The following is a 19,279-nucleotide window of genomic DNA, read 5'->3' as shown; positions in this document are numbered from 1 at the left end:
AACAAACAAAAGAAAAAAAAACCCCAACAACTATGTTTTTAGATTGTATGTGCAAGTAAGTTCAAAAATCACTATTTACTTAAACCATAATACTTGAGTGGAATTCTGGGAAAACTTTGTATACTAGAAATTTCAATTTTGTTTGCACAACTCTTTGCTTCTGTTTTCTGTAAAGTGCCCTGCTTCCAGTTTGTTTCTCAGTGGTTAGCAATATGGTGCTGGTGTGAAACATTTTTGAAGGAGGACTATTAACAGGCTAAAAAGTGAGTTAACTTCTTTTAGTAAAAACTTTCCTGGAGTTCTAAAAGAATTATTAGAGACCTGCACCACCTACATATCCAATACATACCCTAACCCTAAAACTTGCAAACTTGTACAAAATTCTATTTCCATTTTTAAGACTTGAAAAAGGTCAGTACATGTGTTAGATAACTTCTGCTTTTTTACCTTTCCCATAATGAAGAAGTCTAATCTTTTCCATATAGTCTAGAAACTTGCTTTTTTAATAAAGTGAAAAGGCTATGAATCTGCTTAACATATTTATTTCTTTTCATCTATTCAATGCCACAGGGCGGTAGCATGTAGTGCAACACACTGATATTTTTGCAAAGCGCCACATGACTCACTGTACTCTAATACACTCTATTAATCCTGTTTGGACAGCTGTGACTGTGCATTTGTTAGCTGTGTGTTAACTGTTCCATCTTTTTTCTTCTTTTATTTATCTCTATGGCAAACTATTCAGGAATTTCATTTGTTAGTCTTTTTTTCAAGTGAGTTTTACCATTAATCTGTTTCCTATGAGACACCAATGCACCCAGCATGTATACTTACTTCCATAGAATCCATTTATTATCAACTGTTAATCTCACAGATCATTAACAATTATTTCCCTTTAAACAAGTGATGAATGCAGTAACTTAGTGGACACGATACTAATGTTAAAATTCTGTTCTAAACCACTAATTTTTCAACATAGAATCTTGCTCTTAAGTGCTAGAATTTTTTTACTTGTGAGAACTTTATCGTACTGGCTATACTTTAAAAATGCACTATTTTAAATACTTGAATTGTTCTTTTGCATTTGTGAAGCTTTCCTACAAATTTTTAAAACATGAGCTCCATAATGTGTATTTTCAGATTCAACCCTCCAAACTGCGTTAGAGGCGCGGTTTTTGTTTGTCATAGAAATGATCTAGTAAATCTAATAAAACTCAACTATAGATATATACAGCACGAAGATGTACAGTATAATGTACCAGAAAACATTAACTATTCTTGATTTGACAGTATTCTGGTTGAAAATAAGGTGAGCTACAAAACCATGTGGTACACACTACTGATCCGTGGGCCTGAGCTTAAACTCCTAAGCTTGTACTAAAGATTCATACAGCCTGTTGTGTGGATTTTTGTTTTATCTCATTTACTGTTCCAAATGAAATTCACATTACCTGAAAGCATTCTACACTACTTAAACATGTGATAGGCTTGCAACCTAGCTGCAAGAAATCAAGTTGAAGATTACCTAACTAAACAAAGTGAAGATACAAAGTACCTTGTCTTTCCAAACAGTTAAAATAGTTTTTCCACTTCAAATGCTATGGCCAGCTCTTAACTATAAAATCAGAACTTCTTCAGTTCTACTATGCTGGACACCAAATTTTTATATTTGAAAACTGAAGTAAGAAAGAATGCAAGCAGGTTATTTTATAACCAGGAAAAATGAAAGTAGCCTGGTATCATTGCTGATAAAAAACTTCAGTGAAATTACAGTATTAACTGTACTTAAGATGACATTTGCACTCAACGTTATCTCAAATTTTAAACCTGAAATCCCCAAATGTTTGGTTGGTTTTTTTTGTTTGGGGCTTTTTTCCCCATGAAAACTGAGCACTGTAATGTCACGGTGAACATGAAACTATTTTATACTGCCCTAATCAAGCAGCCTACATATCTACTCTTCCCACCTGAAGTTTAAAAACCTAACCTACCTTTTTAAAAGAATATATTCTGTAGAAAATGCTTAGCATCTTCTTCTAGAATGTATATAATGCAGTTTATGTATGTTAAACGCATGTTCAACAGCTCATGTTGGTGTAGAAAAGGCCACACAGACATGCCCTTTCTATGGCGTATTTTGGGGTTTTTTAACTCTATTAAACATCCTTTATTACAAGGTGCTGTACTTCCACTTCACTTACCCAGTGTTCTTGACATCACTGGCAAAGCAGAGCTCAGCACCAAGATTGAGACACAGTTTCCAATGATCTGTTTAAAAATGACAAACATTTAAATTAGCTATGGGATTGCTGAAGGAAAACAGTGGTCAAGATGAGAAAGAATTCCTGAAAGTTACATCCTTTAAACTGAACCTAAAGCAATTTACAGCAAGATATTGTTAGTCCTGCTCACTTCTGCCACACTTCTCCATATGGTGTTATACAAGATGAAGATGAGCCAAGGGATGAGGTAAAAAAATCAAATATGTAATCATTTGCTTTTAATCATACTTAAGATTTAAAATAATTCAAGACTACCATGTTGCAAAGCATCAACTGTTTACATAATTCCTGAAACCTTTTGATAAAAGACCCATTCCAGAGGCTTAGAATAGATGACTGATACATCAGCTTAAGCTTTGTAGGTAACTGCTTGCAGGATTAGCATTATTTAAAAAATTACAACAAAGAGCTTCCTTTCAATTGAATGCCTGTTGACTACTTTAAATAGAAGGAAAAAATTCACAGCTGTTAGATTTTACTCCAGTTTTTGTGAAGCCTTTCTAAAGAGTAATTGAAACTTTCTCTCACAAGAGATCACTTTCTTCAGCTCTATTTCTATCAGAATCTAAAATAAAACAAAAAATAATTAAATAAAACCTAAAACCTTCTTGAAAGTAGGCAGACATCCCTGCATTCACTGTTTATTTCGACACTATTCCTGGTGTACTGTAAACAATTAGTAGAAAACATTAAGAACATTCCAACTCCCCATTATCTACTGTAACCATTCTGTGTGTTTATCTACTTTCTCACTTCCAGCAGTTTATGCTAAAGATGTCTATACACTACTTTAAAAACACACAAGCAACAAACAAACAGTGAAACACAAAGAAAAATAATTAAATTCGTCATCCGTTCCTTGGTTACTGAACACCTCTCCTTGTCAGTTGTGGGAATATTCTACCAAAAACCTAACCATGTTCCTCTGCATTAGGTAACAGCACTTGTTATTCTGAAGCCAGTGCTAAACTGTAGAAAGTCAAATTAGCCTCAGACTGCAAAATGTTGCTGAATATACCTCCTCAGTCTTAGTTTAATTATTCAAATTTGAATTACTTTGTCTGTATTACTTCTAGCAACCAAGTTCTTCAGATTTCAAACAAGCTCCCTGAAGTACAGTTAGCACAATCAAAGTTACTCATTAGCAATACGTTTCCTTTGACCAAAGTTCTTTCACTAGCTTTTCTATAGCTAGTTAACAAGCTCTGCTATTCCCGGCTTTTTACAAGTGAATGGATGCCATCCAAACTAAACAGAGCACATCCTTTTTCCCACTCATTCAGCATTTTGAAAATCTTCCAGTTTGTGTTTACCCAGCTTACAAACAAATACTGATCACCGCAAATGAGCCATTCAGGGTAATTACTAACTAAAAGAGTCAGTTTGTCTTGGGTGGCAAGAAAGAGGAGAAGGGGCCATCACCATGGCAGACTTTACCTTACCTTTGTCATAGTTGTGTCATCCTTCCTGGGAGTAAAATTCTCAAAAAACCGAAGACTGTAGAAGCCGACGACAGAGGACACCATAAGATAGCTGTGAGAATCAAGGAAAAAGGGACTGCCAAGGAATGCAAGTTTCACTCAAGTTCTCAGCAGACTCCTAAAAGTCTTAAGAAGCAAAAGGAAAAAAAGACAAACACACACACACACACACACACACACACCCCCCACCAACAAAAACTAAAGCTTCGCGTGCCTGAGAAGGACTGGCCTGTATCTCTTCTTCCCAGGCAAGTGTCTTAGTAAATTACCAATGTCCCAGAAAACTGGACAGAATACTTGTTAACAGATAGAATTCTTCAAGAAAGGATACAAAATCAAAATGATTTCAAGTGCTGCTCCCACAAAACCAAAGGTGGACAGGGAGGCATTTCCTATTCCAGGCCCCTATAAGGAGAAAAATATTTTGCACAATTTAGTTGAGATACACGCAACTGTGTCTTAACTTTTACCAGGACCAAAAAAATATAATATCTTACATGAAGTAGACTTTTCTCAGTTCAGTGTTTAAGGGGCATTTTAATGTTCTAACCTTCAAGTCTCCCATCCTATGCAATGGCATCAGCCAGCTTTCAAACCTGAGTGAAATGTATTACTGCGACAGAAGGTACAGTGATTCATATTTTACGTATATGGCATCCCACCATGCTACATTCCATACCTACTCCATTACTTTAGAAACTAAAATAAATGGTTTCAAAAGGTAGCACTTCTAGCTGTTCACAATACACTGGCAGAGTGGCCATCACCACTAGAAACCTTGTAGAGCTCTGCAAGCTCACATACAGTGATACACAAGGGAAAGCATTACCAAGTTAATACAAAAATCTTCATGATTAAAGACACTATAACTCCTCAGTGTGCTGTTCTTTACTTTCTTCAAGGACTGTTATAATAAAAGATGAGTAAATGTCATGTATTTTAAGTGGAACACAAACCAAGATAAGCTTTTTGTATTGGTTTTTAATATAGTTTCTTAAATTGAACATTTCTTGTTCATAAAAATGTAGGAAACATGAAGAAAATGCAGCTCCAGATTACTGATTTACTTTAGTGAATCACTGTATCTTCACTAAGACTCTGGACTAGTTTTATCAAGAACACACTATAACATGGCATGTAATAAATGTTTATGTGAGCACAGGGACAAAACCTAGAAGCAAAGTCAAGGCGGAGGCTCATTTGTTTCCATGTTATTAAAGCAAAAGTTCTCACTTGCACTTTTCTAAGGGCTCGAAAGCTTTACTAAAGTTATGAAAATCATACATAAAGTTTACTTTACCCCTGATCCTTTTGGCATTGCAGTCTCATCAACCAACAGGTAAAGAATGTTGAGAGCAACTAAGAGGACTGAGATGGACTGTAAGGAAGCAGAAGCAGTCCTGTTATTTAAAAGTAGTCCACATTTTTAAAATGTATATATTTATCCCCACCAGATTTTGTAATGTTAAGGTTTTTTTAAAAAAAATGGTTCAAGAGAAGAATGTCAAGTTTGTTGTTTAAACACACATCATTCAATTTCAAAACTATTCTTCCAGATGACAATGAATTCTTCATACTTTGCACTGGGGAAAAAATGCAGAAAAGGCAAAAACTCTTACTGTCTCAATCAGTAGCAGTATCATAACAGCTGGATAGACTAAATTCCTTTCCCAAGCAGAAGCTTTTTTCCTCCGTTCTGTTCAGAGGAGAAAACACAGAAGCTTAATACTGTGTATAACCTTGGAATAATACATATAAAAATCATTCAGCTGTCTATAAGCACTTGTTGTAACTACAGTGAAGAAAAGTAATCTTATCTTGAACTGACACCACCCAGTTTATAAAAATATCAACCCTGAAGAGCTGTACAAAGCAACGCCAAAAATATGAAGCCTCTTTCGAGAAAGGCTGGGCAGAAGAGAGAGAAGCAGATTTTTTTCTTGTTTACAGGCATGTTTTACTACAGCACTTTCCCCCTCTCCCCTCGCATACAGCAGACCTGCAAAGGTTAAAATATACCTAATTTTAAATTATGCTGTTTACACGTATACTCTAGTACAACCTAAAGGGACAGAAGATAATTTCAAATATTTAAACAGCATTTTCCTCTTACAACATAAGGCAAGACAGACAAGACTAACTCACTGCACATCACTAGTACATCTAAAACGAAAACCCAACTTTTTCTTCCCACAGTCTTAAGTTATCCCACCGATTAATACAAAACTCCTGCAAACCTTTGAATAAATATGGAGACTGCTGTCAAGCGGCTGCCATTACCAGAAGTATCACTTTTCAGTTTTAAAAGACAGAAACCTGCTAAGAATTATTTTACTCTTCTTAAAAACAACATGATTTTTATAGAAGTAATTCAGAAACAGAGGAAAGTAATGTCTTAGATTATTTCAAATAATCATAAGTGTATCATTACATGTACGAAAAAACATGCCATTCAAGAAAGTAACATCTTAGATTATTTCAAATAATCATAAGTGTATCATTACATGTATGAAAAACCATGCTATTGAGCTCCATGCAAGAAAGTGAAGATGTTACAATTTTTCTAAGGTTACATTAAAAGTAAGATTCAATTCAGACTCCCTACTTCGATTTGTTTGTTAGAGGGGTATAATGATTCCATGTAATGTAATTGTAGAAACTATGATGATTTGAAAGTATTGCAAATGCACAAATCTGGTTAAGAACAAAGTGGAATCAATCAAGTGACTGCTACAAGTTAAACACAACATCTTAAGGTTACTTATTAAACCGTAATCCACATGAAACAGCAGGGGAAAAAAGTGTGTTACCTAGATTTGTTTTCCTGCTTTTCACCTTTTCAAGCTCCCGTTCCAACTCTGCTGCCTGATATTCCACCGTGGAAGATATACCTATTAAAACAGAAGACAGAATTTTCTTTTGGATGAGACTAACTGTAGTACTGTAAGACAGACTGTGACAATTCAGATTTAGGAAGCATCACATGAACACTTGTGGCTTTAAACTTCAGGTGTTTCTTTGAGACTCTTCAACTACTTTTCAAAAATCAGAGGCTTAGCCGAGAAACCTCTAAGTTTGTCTGACCAGAAGAGTTCAACACAGAGGTTTTGCAGCGTGACCTTCTTTGATCCCTGCCTATTCTGTTGGCTAGCTGCGGCAAGAACTAAGAACAGCTACTGCTGAGCTATCGCGCAGGTCCAAAACCCAGTTATGGTTTGGCAGCCTGAAACTGGATGTCTCAAATGCCTCATTCTTCTATCTCTCGATGATTCATGTATCAAGATGTAAAGAATCTCTCGATGTTCTTCAAGTGCATTATTATTAGTTAGCAACTTAAAGGCAAAGTGGACCATTGCTCCAAACTAAGTAGGCTGGTGGCTAGACCTCCAGTTTCAGTTTGTGCCACTCCATCCCTTTCCCCAGTCCTTTTTCCTCAGCAAGCACAGCTTCCATATTGCTGACCTGCTTGTTGACTTATCGTCTACTCGCATCTGCTCATCTAATTTGGTCAGTCTGCCTGTGCCACAGAGTTCCCTCTGACAACCACAATCGGATCTTCCTCACAACCACATGTGAGATCCCATTCTTTCACTCTCCTTTTTACAGTTCACAGCTTAGGAACATCACTATAGTACAATTACTCAAACTCTCCTCTATACCAGCTGAAAACTGACAACTGTAATATAAATTCCTCTCTCCCTTGCCGATTTTCTGCCTAAAAGCTGCTCAGCAACTCTTCTGCCTATCTATACATGGGCTTTAGGAAATCCAGCCCATTTTCTCTCTCCATCCTTTTCCTTTTCTACCTCCCATTCTCTTCCAACCATCCATCTTTTCCAGGGCAAGCACACTGTAGTTTCCCCCCTGGATTCCAGTTCCTATACAAACACTGCACAGTGTTGAAGCAATGATACAGCTCTGGAATGCTGACTAGAGATCTGCTATTTCAGTTCTGATCTCATCATACTTTAACCTTTGCAATCACACACTGGAAATATTCTTCCCAGCATAAGTTAGAAACACTATCCTTTTGCCCTACTTTCATCCCTTTTTTCTGTATAATCTCACCTGACAATAAGAGGGCTCATATTTTCCCTGTCTATTCCAAGACAGTCTCTCTCTGTGGCAGCAACAGTTCAAGGTCTTAATAAACCTTAAGTCCCGTTATCTTCTTTCTCCATTTACATTGATGCCCTTCACCTCATGACCATTCCCTGCCTTTGACCTCACCTTTGATTGTGGGCTAACCTGTAATAGCACCATGCTCCCAGTACCTTTTTTAAACACACTCTAATAAATTTCTGAGACTATTAGTCTTGTCCAGGCTTTTGTATCTTCATCATTCACCTACAAGAACTAAAAAGCACTGAGGCTGCTGGCAGACTAACACTACTTTATATTCCAGTCTCATTATATCCTCATTTTCTGTTGTCTGCTCATCCATCCAGCAATCTCAGTACAAGATAAGAAGGTAAATTTCTCATCCCATCCAGCTCCCACATTCTCCATATCACAGCACAGTGAAGTCCTACCTGAAAACCAAGATATACAAGAGTATTCCCTGAACTTAAAAAAAAAAAAAAAAAAAAAAAAGCTTTTGTTCTTTTTATTTCAGAGGATTCACACTGATTTTCTCAATGCAGACAAACTATCAGGGGCATGCAGCTGTTTCAAAAATTGATTAAATGTTTAACTGCATGCTTCTTTCACACACAGTTTTGCACGTAACACAACCTCTGTGCTATGCTTAAACATTCATTTTTTTATACCAGTGACATAATGTGTATGACACAATAGTTATCAGAGCTTCACATATGTACATATCTCAAATCCCAGGACCAGCCAGTAAGACCTACAAATGCCGTTTTCTAACAATTCTTATTCACTTGAAGTACCTGCAATACGAATGTCAGTTTAACTTCTGTGTTTTTAAAATAAGTAATCATAATATGCGGGTCTTCAGAAAAAAGCTGGCTTTAAGGTATCTAATTATCATTATAAAAATAAGCTTTTGTGCTGATGCATTCCCTCTGATAAGTCTAAACCATCTATTTTATAGAATGGCTAAATACAGTAAGTTGAGAAAAAGGATAGCTATAAAGCTCGGTGGAAAAAGTCTCAAAACCTTTAACAGAAACAGTTGGAAAAGAAAAAAACCAAGTTAGCATCTTACATTTTCTTGTTCTACATAATTGATTTAAGGGTCTCTGAGGAAAAGCTTTATTCAAGATACACGTTGTTTCTAACCCTCAATGTAAAAATCTAGAGCTTAAATCACTGATATTCATGGGATTATTTCCAACAAAGTCAGCACGATTACATTAGGTCCCTAAGAAATACTTCAATAGAAATACTGAATCATATTTAAGTGCTGTTGTAGTTCCTCCTTAAAAATAGTAGCAAACAACAGATTGCTATACAAAAGGATATTTTATGACAGGGGAAGGCAAAGTTTCAGATCAGTCAAAAGAGTATTTGAAAAGGATGCAGCTAAATTCTTAAAAGCTCTATAACATTAGCTTTATTTCAAACATGCACAAAGTTCAATGTCAGCGCTGTCTAGCCAATAAATCAAATCGGTAGACGAGACTTGTTTGGACTAGCAATGAAAAGTTAGAAGGGATTCTCCAAGAAAGCCACAAAGCAGCTCATTTAAGGTCAATTTAACGGTATTATTCTGTTTTTCTTCCAGCCCCGACATAAGATTTCAGTACCTCAAAGGAAATTGTAAGAGTATCTATTTGCATTCCCCCTAGGTGATTGGCAGTTCAACACCAATTAGTTCAAAATTACACTGTTACTAGCGTGCAATAAAAACAACACCTTTCATCTTTCTTACATAGGTAAGGATACCTTCAGAGCCAATAACTTTGATCAAGTAAGTATTTTTGATCCTACCCCACCCGTCTCTTTGGATTCAGGAAAACTAATAGCTGAAGGCAACTTTTTTCTTTTAATATAAAAAAGTCCCAGCTTTATTCTTTGACTGTAGGAGTGATGTGGGTACTGAAATATAATACACTGGAAACAAACATTTTCCCAAAGCCCAGTATATCTTCAACAGATAAAAATACTAGGGTAGATAACACAATCAAACTTTCCCCTCCCTCCTCCTCCGATTTTCAGTTATACACTGTAGACACCTGAGAAGGAAGAAAACTAGTTTCCGCAAAGAAGATATGCAGTTTCACAGTTAGACGTACTTTCAAATATGAAGAGCTTTACAGAATACTCTTATCAACTGCACCACAGTCACAATAGTTACACCTATATGAATCAAGAACAGCACCAGCTCACACAGCTGAATGTTTTTCCTCCTCTGAAAACAGGCTTTACCCAGCCCATGCAGAGGGAACAGCGATTCATGTTAGCCCTTTCCTATGTCCACACACTGTCTGAGGAAGCATTAATTATGACTGGGTAATTCAGTGCTTTTTATTCTACCAAGGCAAAAATAAAACAAAAATCAGCATTGGCAATCACCAAGTATCACCTAACGCCTGTGCTCCGGTTCTCTTCAGTTTTAATAAAAATTCAGCTTTTGGGTTATAGGTACAAATGCAGTATGTATTTTAAAACACTCTACTGCAAAACTGCCTAGCAGGGTCACTTAAGCACATGTATTTCCACTACCACAACTACGGAAGAGTTGCAACAGCCATGGCGCAGGAAGCATGTAGATTAATGTATCTGCTCTGATACAGCAACAAAAATACTTGCACATTTGTGTGTTAAGTCACAGATTATGGCCTCTAATTTCACATCACTACATTTACTGATGCAATTAGCACCACACCTCTAGTTGTACACATTTTTTAAAGATGCAGGAAACATGATAAATATGAGTCTTCATCATTCTGGCAAAAAATGTGTCTGTTTTTCTGGTATAATTTGTACATATTAGAAAGACTTCTGGCAGAGAAGATAAAACTTCCCACTTAATTGAGAACCATACTTAAAATTACTTATATAATTACTCACAAAGATCTTGCAGAGTATATTCTTGTGCACATAACATACTGCCCCTTACCTACAAACTATATCCAAGTTTAGATTATTAACTTTTCAGCTAGAGTCCATTAATCTTCTCCATACATCAAGCTATGGTTTTTCAAGCATTCCTTCAGATAGTGGCGTCAATACATTCCCTCAGCACGTGAAACAGAATTCAGTTCCCTTTCCCGTCAAAGAACATTTAAGCCCTGCATCTTTCAGCTCTCATGAGTAGGCTGGTGAGAGCTCTGTGAAACATGGGTAGGCTGCAGTTCCACTTTATGTTGAATACACACCAATTCACTGAGAAAACCTAGTGTTTTGGCTAGTGGTGAGGGGAGCCACCTGCACACATCCTAAATACAGACCCCATTAGTAGATGCCTACAAACAGACTAGGTCTACCTCACAAGTAGTATTACTAAATTGCAATATAAACAACTGTCACAGACTTCTACACAGAACAGCAACAGGCACTTATTACCTAAATAATCACATTCTCCACCTGAACAGTGGAAACCACTCTGCACTACATCTAAGAGATACAGAAAAATGACCCAATAGTTATTCAGGTATTGCTTTTCTTGTACATAAGCACAATTACCATAACAACATAAAATATTCAGTAACAAATATTTTACAGTTGCTAGCTAACATCAAACACACAGAACAATAATTACCCCATCACAGCTTCAAAGACATTCACTGTACACACTTTTTGTGTATCTGTATGTGAATACATATATATATACACATACATATATATATGTCAGTATGAAAACCTAAGCTTCTAAAACAGCAAAAGTGAACGCTCCTTCTAAACTAGAAACCATGGCTGACTTTAGCACAAAGAAGTCACTAGTCCCCCACAAATTTTAAACACTGGAATAAAGACAACCACCACGATCTGTTGCTATAAAAGGTACTTTTCCTGACCAAGCAACTTCGAAAAGAGACTTACTGAGACTTGAAAGAAGAAAAGATTGAGATATATGACAGAAGACTTAAGAGAGAAAGGCAGGAAATTAAGAAAATTAAGGCTAAAATAAGTCATAAGACAACAATGGATGTAGTCACATCCAACAAAAGATGTGTCATGACATGAATGTTCTTTGGTTTTCCAACATGAAGCAACTGTAATAAATTGCGAATAGATGGCTTATCCGTGCAGCTAAAAACAATTCAGAAGAGAATTTGTACAACATCACTTCCAGGCCTGTAGAATCAATATAATTTTTGTAATTGGTGTCTGCCATGCTGCAATACTCTCTTAGAATCCAAAACTTCATACTATTTTTGAAGTACATCAAAACAGAAATACCTTAAGAAGTGCAGAATTGTTATACTACATAAAAGAATTCTAAAACATTTGAATAATTATTCATTTTAATTATTCATTAATAAAATTATTGAAATTATTAAATTCAAATACTCTCTGATTCAAATACTGCTCTGATGTTTAATGAATTACTACCTAAGATTCTAAATAATAATGAACTGAAACAGAAAATATCCTCCAAATAAAAACCAAAACTCGTAATGCAGGAAGCTGAACCTCTTGCTTATATAAATTCATTGCTCTTCAGACAAGGCTAAAACACAGTCATTTACCAATCCAAACTGTGTCTGGTCAACTACTCAGTCTCAGAATATTCACATATTAGAGCTCATGAACATGTTAAAGAAAACAAAATCAAAGCAAACCACACAAGCCAATCTTGAACATCACAGTGAGCAATGGAACGTAAGCCTAATAATGCTTCTTACACACTAAGATGCCAAAGTTTTCTATTTTGAGAGAAGAGGCTACGCAACAGTGAGATCAATGCTCCTGACCAAAACCACTCTAGTCTAAATACTGTTATCTGAAGCAGTATCAGAACAAGCATACCATTAAGCCTCCTCTGAATTGCTTCTTCCTCCAAAGTGATGATGTACATCTGCTCATCTAGGTCTTCAAGGATCTGTATTAGTAAACAGAAACATGAACTGACTATCAGAGTCACTTGTTTAGAAAAAACTGCAGTCAACTAGTCAAGTTCATTTTGTTCTAGTAATCTGTATTTTAAATATACAGTCAACAACTGCAATACTGATACAAATAAGAACCCCATAAAAGATTATTCCATCCTATTACAGATCTATTTCTTTATGGTAAGCAAACCTTGTGTTAAGTTTTCATTTCACGTTAAAGCTCTTTTATGTTCACTTTGAATCTAAAGACACTTAAGGAACAGGGGAACGGACAGTACATCTGACCTTTCCCTGATATATTCAAATCGTATCAACCTTCACACTCAATTTCATTTAAACAAAAAAAACCTACAGATTTTTAAAAAGTGACTTTTCACATAAGCCAGTATTTCAAGCAAGTATGAATTTCTACTGGAAGCTAAAACAAAATAAATTAAGTTTGTCTACCTTACTAACAGGTACTTTGAGTTTAAAGCTTACAGATAGCCAAACAATATGTATTTTCTTTGTATTTTCAGGGTTGAACTGACTAACGAAAAGCAATGCAAGACCTAAGTGCATCCAAATTTTAGCAAATACAAACTAGGAAACATCAGCAAAGTCACTAGAGCACTTGTACATGATGCAAACTTCTCCCTTCCCTCACAACATTCAGTACAAGAACTCAGTCTATGTATACAGTCTTAAAGATGCCAACTACCTCCATTTTTCACCCATCCAAGTGTACTCCCACGTTTCCTTTTTGTTAGCCAGCCTTAGCTTTGTATCCTTTGCTTAGTTTTGTATCATTTGCTTCTGAACGCAGAACAAGCCCACATTTTTCAGGCATTTATAAAACAGACACAGGAGGCAATACTGACAATAAATATTAATACTAGTAGCAGTTATATAAATTGGAAAATCAGAGGAAGCCTATACTATTAAAAAAACCTTTTTCTGTAGAAAAGAATAGGCTTTTGTGCTCTATGAAAATCTTCAAACAAGTACAGAAATACTGACTACAGCAACTCTGATGAACTGAAGAGAATTACACAAGTGCAAGCATTCAAAAATGAAATACCCTAATGCCATTCCACTTTCTAACAGAGAGCAAATGAGGACAGATTTGTGTAACACTTACTGTTGGCTTCACCAGCAACTGACCCATTACTGTAAACATCCGTGAAAGTCCCACTGGGGTGCATACTGCAGAGGAAAAAAGATCCTTGTAAACAGTGATTTGTAAGTCAAGGACCAATTTTTATTTGGATGTTCAAAGTGCTATTTCACATATAACCAAGCACAGTTTTGAAGAGAACTGCAGGAGCTTCAAGCTCCAAGTATGAACTTTAAACCACACTGTTATCATGCAAATTTTGACCAAGACAAGCATCTCTCTCCTTCAAGAGCAGAAATGTGATTTTTTTCTTTTTGTAAATAAGGAACATCATCTAATCCGATATCTTGAACTTGCTCAAGTAATTATTTATTCAAAGCATGTGGCACCAGAGGCTACGCCTACCCTAGTAAAATTCAGCAGTGCCAGGATACATTCCTGGGCATTAAGACTTGCTTGTCTATACCAGTAAATTGCTAGAACTATCTATGGCATGATGTGCCCTGGGCCAGTTAGCACTTTCCCAAACATTTCTTAGGTGCAGTTCTAGAGCTCCTGCAGTCCAGGAACCATTATCAGAAAGTGATACCGACAGAGCCACCTACTGCATACTGCAATATCATGGACACAAAAACACTAGTTGGCCAAAGCACTGAAGACCACTGCAGAGCCATTTAATCTATCAGCACAGGTGTAGCTGTGAGGTCAAGAGATCATGATGCTGCTTTGCTATCAAAGTTGTACTGCAACTTCAGTTGACAGAAGGCTCAGCCACCAGATTTTAAGCTATTTTTCTTTAAAATAACAATGGGCCCTTTATTGATCACAGCCTGTGATTGTTTCCAGGTATGGTGCATATGTGCTTGTTGGGAGAAAGGCTCAAACCATGATAACTGAGAATTACTAGTAAAAATCAACAGTTTCGGGAGAACAGCCTTCAAATACTGAAGCATGTAGGAGATAGAATGAATTTGTAATAGTATGGATGAGAATATATATTTATAGTTTCCATTATAACAGAACAGAGTTGCCAAATACAGAGAAGCACACAAGATTTCATAGGGAGGATTAAATTTATTTTTAAATGGTGTTTCGCTATGGCTACTAGGTACTACGGGAAAAATACAAAAGGCTAAGTTAAGCGAGTCTTCATTCACAACAAAGGAAGCCTGCAGGAAAAGAAGAAAAGAGAATGGAAGTAATGCTCCAAATCACCACAGCAATACTCATACACCGCTTCAGCAATTAAGCCAGCTGAAGACATAATGAAGCTTTACCCCTGCCATCTAACACCTCCCCACTGTTGCATGATGCCTTTCCAGCTAAACAGACAATGCAGCTTGGAGCATCTTTACTTCAGTGATTTGCTCGTACAAGTTACAAATAATTCTTCCAAAAATGGGTACTTAAACCCAATTATTCTGGTGAACTGGCTTACAACAGCCCCAGAACACACTCTGTTTTCAGCTGTACTGAAACAAACAAGAGACAAGAGATAGAAAGTCTGTAAGCAAACTGCCCCATTAAAACCATTTGGCAACTGCTGTGACTCACTCTTGAACAGCCTAAGTTAGAACCACTCAGAACCACTTTTTTTTTCCCCCTTAACCCACTCTCCCTCCCCCTAAATAGTTAAACTTGATTTAAGAATCTCCACATAGAGAGAACCTAAGGAGACTCACCAAGGTCTCTATAAGCAACACCTTTCACAAACAGATCTGCTTAGTCTGGAGGATGTTTTGAACTATCGTTCCCCACAATGACAACCCTGTGTTCCCTGTAAACCTATCACGCCTAGCGAACAAATGAAAACAGGATAATCTGGAAAGGCAGATGTTTTGTCCTCCTCACAGCAATTTTCTAGAAATTACCTGGAGAGGGCAGATAGGGACTGAAATTACAAGTGGGATTTGGAGGCTTCCATCACTTATTTTATTCCCCTAAACACAGAATCACAGAATCAACTAGGTTGGAAAAGACCTTCAAGATCATCAAGTCCAACCACCACACCAGGACCACCAAATCTACCACTAAATCACATCACTAAGGCCCTCATCTACATGGTTTTTGAACATGGATGACTGAACCTTCGCTACAACCAGTTGGCATAAGGTTGGGTTTTTTACCGCATTTCTTTTATATGCAAATATATAACTGACCTCCAGATAGCTTTCATAATCACAAAATAGGTAACTGCACTGTTCCAACTTCTGTCTATATAAGAACATTTTCAATTAAATAAGGAAGAAGGTTAGCTTACTTAATATAGGACAAATTAAATGTTCGAAAATAACTTTCTCTCTGTACTACTGACCTCCTGCAGATATATTTAAAAACTGTGCTTTCCTTTGCAGAATAGAGTCCCCATTTTTCAAATACCTTTAAAAATTTAAAAGTCGAAATTATTTCGGTTAGGTGTGAAGTTCCTCAAAACCTGAATATGTAAGGTAGCATTTGTTCAAACTTCAGAACCCGAACCTAACAAATTTACATCTCAATTTAAACTTGAAAATGGAGGGGGGAGTGGGGGGTGGGAAATCACACTCAGCTTTCACAACACTGATTTTCACAATGAAAAAGTTTCCATTAATCTTTAAAAAAAAATAAAAATAAAAATAAAAAAACCCCATGAAATCATTCGTCTTTTGGAATAATCTGGAAAATACTTACACAGAAGTAACAAGCATCCCATCAGTGATATACAGGAATATAAATATGGGAGGTAGAATTCCCAGAGATCTGTAAAGAAAATATTGAGCACAGCCTTAGCTTACTTATGTCACAAACACTACTGAATTAACCTTTTTTCTTAAGCATTCAGTATTGAACAACTGTACTTTCAAGAATAAGTTGAGAATTACTGAGTTAATAATCCTGCAGGCAACTAAATCCCCAAGTACTTTAGCTTGAAAAATCACTTACATGGAAAAATATACCACTTAAGTCTCTTGTTTTTAACATATATCATGTCCACATGTAACTCCTCAGCATGTTAAAAATTGATTTAACAAAACAAATCGTATTGACTAAATTAATACAGCTTCATCGCAACCTGTGCAACACTTGCATAGCATTTACTAGAAATACATTTAATTAAAAACATCCATTTCCATAATTAAAATGAAATTAGTGTGGTGGTTTTTTGAATTCCATACCATACAAAGACTCCATACTGGCAGCGTCATTGTCTATGAGTGCTGAAGCCACCCATACGATTCCAAGGATAAGCAGTGCAAGAAGAATAAGCATTACAAGGGTTTCCAAAATACGTGCTCTGATGCCCTATGGGTAGAAAAGGGGAGAAGGGGAAAGAACACAGGCAAGAAATTTACATCACGTATTTTCAAACACAAGAAAAATAAAAATAAATAGCAGCTCCTTCTTCCTAAATACATACTCACATTTTCTCAGGTAGACAAAAGCATAACGTAACACATTTAAAACGCATTGCATTAAAAAAAAAGGAAGTACTTATGGCTTTAAAGAGCCCAGATTGCGTTTTTCCCCTTAAAACCATAGAAAAATGTTTTAAATTGCGTATGCCTTACAGTTCTCATTAATCTCGTTATTCAATAACATATTCTTTATACCGTATGATTTTGCTCAAGCATTTTTAAAAGATGGATTACTTTTCTAATACTTTCAGCAAAGAAAGTGGATTAGCAAATTTTTATCTATGATTCCAATCAAGGGAATGGAAAGCCAATTATGGCAAATAGCCAAATGGCCCAGCAAGCATTAAACCTCGAGCAGGTACAAAGCACCAATTTAGTTAAAATACATTCTTCAACCGCAATTGCTTCTGCACCATTCCTCTCAGTCTTCAGAGCCCTCAAGTGTACGATCGGAGAAGTGCTCGCATGCTGCAGCTGCTGCTGCAGCCACATCCTTTACTTCCTATCTCTGCATGCTCCGCACCGCAATGAAACAGTACTTCTTGCTGACACCACACGCACATCACAGGTCTACAGGGTTACATAGCACAGCATTTGCTCTTGAGTCTAAAAATGTAACAACCCTCTAATAGGTGAGGGTTAGATTTGCAAATGTAAATATATCAAGTAATATACAAAATCTGATTTTTATTTTTTTTTTTAAACTGGTGTTCTAACACTGATTTTACTAATTGCAAACAACAGAACTACTGGGACACTTTCTTCTGACATCCTTGCCATTCAGGGACCAGCACAACAATTTTACTTTTATTTTTCTTCATTTGCCAATATACTTCTCCACAAGCAAACCCACTCTTTTGTTTCTCACACAGGCTCACCCCAACTTGGGCAAATTCCACTGAAAAGTCTACTTTGTAGGTAGAAGCAGAAAGCACAGTTTACTATATTACCTACTTTTATTATGTCTTCCCTCATTGCTTAAACCAAGAGGGTAATCTTTACATGATATCTATCTCAAAAATTATTCTCCCTACATAACCACTGCATCCAACCACGACTGAAGACCTCAGACATCCTAACCATGTGCACTGATCTCTTCTAGCATACCAGTTCCTTTCAATCACCAGTCCTCTGCAGAACAGCTAAAGTAAAAACAGACAAAGAGAGAACTTCACAAAATTCTTCTTAAGGCTTAAATGGGCAGATTAAGTCCAACTCCATAGAGAATCTCGAACACCAGAATTCAAATTAAAGGTAGTATGGATAGGATACGGCTTTACTCCTAAAATGTATTTTGTGTATAGTAACAGTGGCTTTGAAGTAAGTCATTAAAATTATATTTTTGTCATGCTCAGAAACTGGCTATCAGTCTTCTGTGAGTTATTTTGAAGAAGAGCATCTAAGCTAAATATAGGTAAAGATTAAATAGCCATATATTTAATACTGAAGTTTTGAACCTGAGCAGTAAGTTACCAGGAAACAAACAGATTCCAGTCCAAGCAGTGAGCACCAATAAAGTCTCACTTTATCACAGAAGAAAGTCACAGGATTAGAAGAAAACCCAGAACATTCACGGATGCATGCACGGAGATCTGCTTCAAGCTTTCTAAACACCTTGAAGACTCCTTTCCTCTCCTAGGCAGAGGAAAATATAAAACTATCTTCCGAGCTTCTGAAAGCCTTAGCCACAGAAAGTGGATTCCTTACTTCCCTACTGGAAGACGTAAGCACAAATCTCAGTCTCTCTGACTTAACTTCCACAGCAACAGATTCTTCTAGACAAATCTGAAAAATATTTTACATGGCAACCCGACCACCAAATCCTCCTTCCTTGGATGGAGTATTGCAATTGTCAAAATAGATAGAGAAATACACTGCGATGGAGATAGTCACTGTAAATATCATTTTTTCATATTGACTGCAAGTGTTCTCTGCAGACAGGCAATATTAAGACAACACAAATAACACTCAATCTCAAAGAAAGAAAAATGACTAAAGCAAGTACTTGGAGGTAACCATTGCTTTTGGCCAAAAGTACCATTGGCACAAACTCCAGCAA

At 36.4% G+C, this 19,279-nt stretch overlaps 1 protein-coding gene across 4 annotated transcripts in view; it reads right to left on the bottom strand.

Moving 5' to 3' along the window:
* The window catches only part of LMBR1 (limb development membrane protein 1), a 79,689-nt gene that overhangs the window by 12,385 nt on the left and 48,025 nt on the right, over positions 1-19,279 (bottom strand). For all 4 annotated transcript variants that reach the window (XM_080611676.1, XM_080611677.1, XM_080611678.1 and 1 more), the window contains 10 exons: positions 16,981-17,107; positions 16,496-16,564; positions 13,850-13,914; positions 12,647-12,719; positions 6,574-6,654; positions 5,383-5,459; positions 5,064-5,141; positions 4,095-4,168; positions 3,725-3,815; positions 2,202-2,268 (listed from right to left, as the gene is read on the bottom strand). In XM_080611676.1, the coding sequence (XP_080467802.1) occupies positions 2,202-2,268; positions 3,725-3,815; positions 4,095-4,168; positions 5,064-5,141; positions 5,383-5,459; positions 6,574-6,654; positions 12,647-12,719; positions 13,850-13,914; positions 16,496-16,564; positions 16,981-17,107 (802 nt within the window). The remainder of the gene's footprint in view (positions 1-2,201; positions 2,269-3,724; positions 3,816-4,094; positions 4,169-5,063; positions 5,142-5,382; positions 5,460-6,573; positions 6,655-12,646; positions 12,720-13,849; positions 13,915-16,495; positions 16,565-16,980; positions 17,108-19,279) is intronic.

This window comes from Psittacula echo (assembly GCF_963264785.1).
Source record: "Psittacula echo genome assembly, chromosome: 2".
NCBI lineage: Eukaryota > Metazoa > Chordata > Aves > Psittaciformes > Psittacidae > Psittacula > Psittacula echo.
This window is presented reverse-complemented; position numbering and strand designations above follow the sequence as displayed.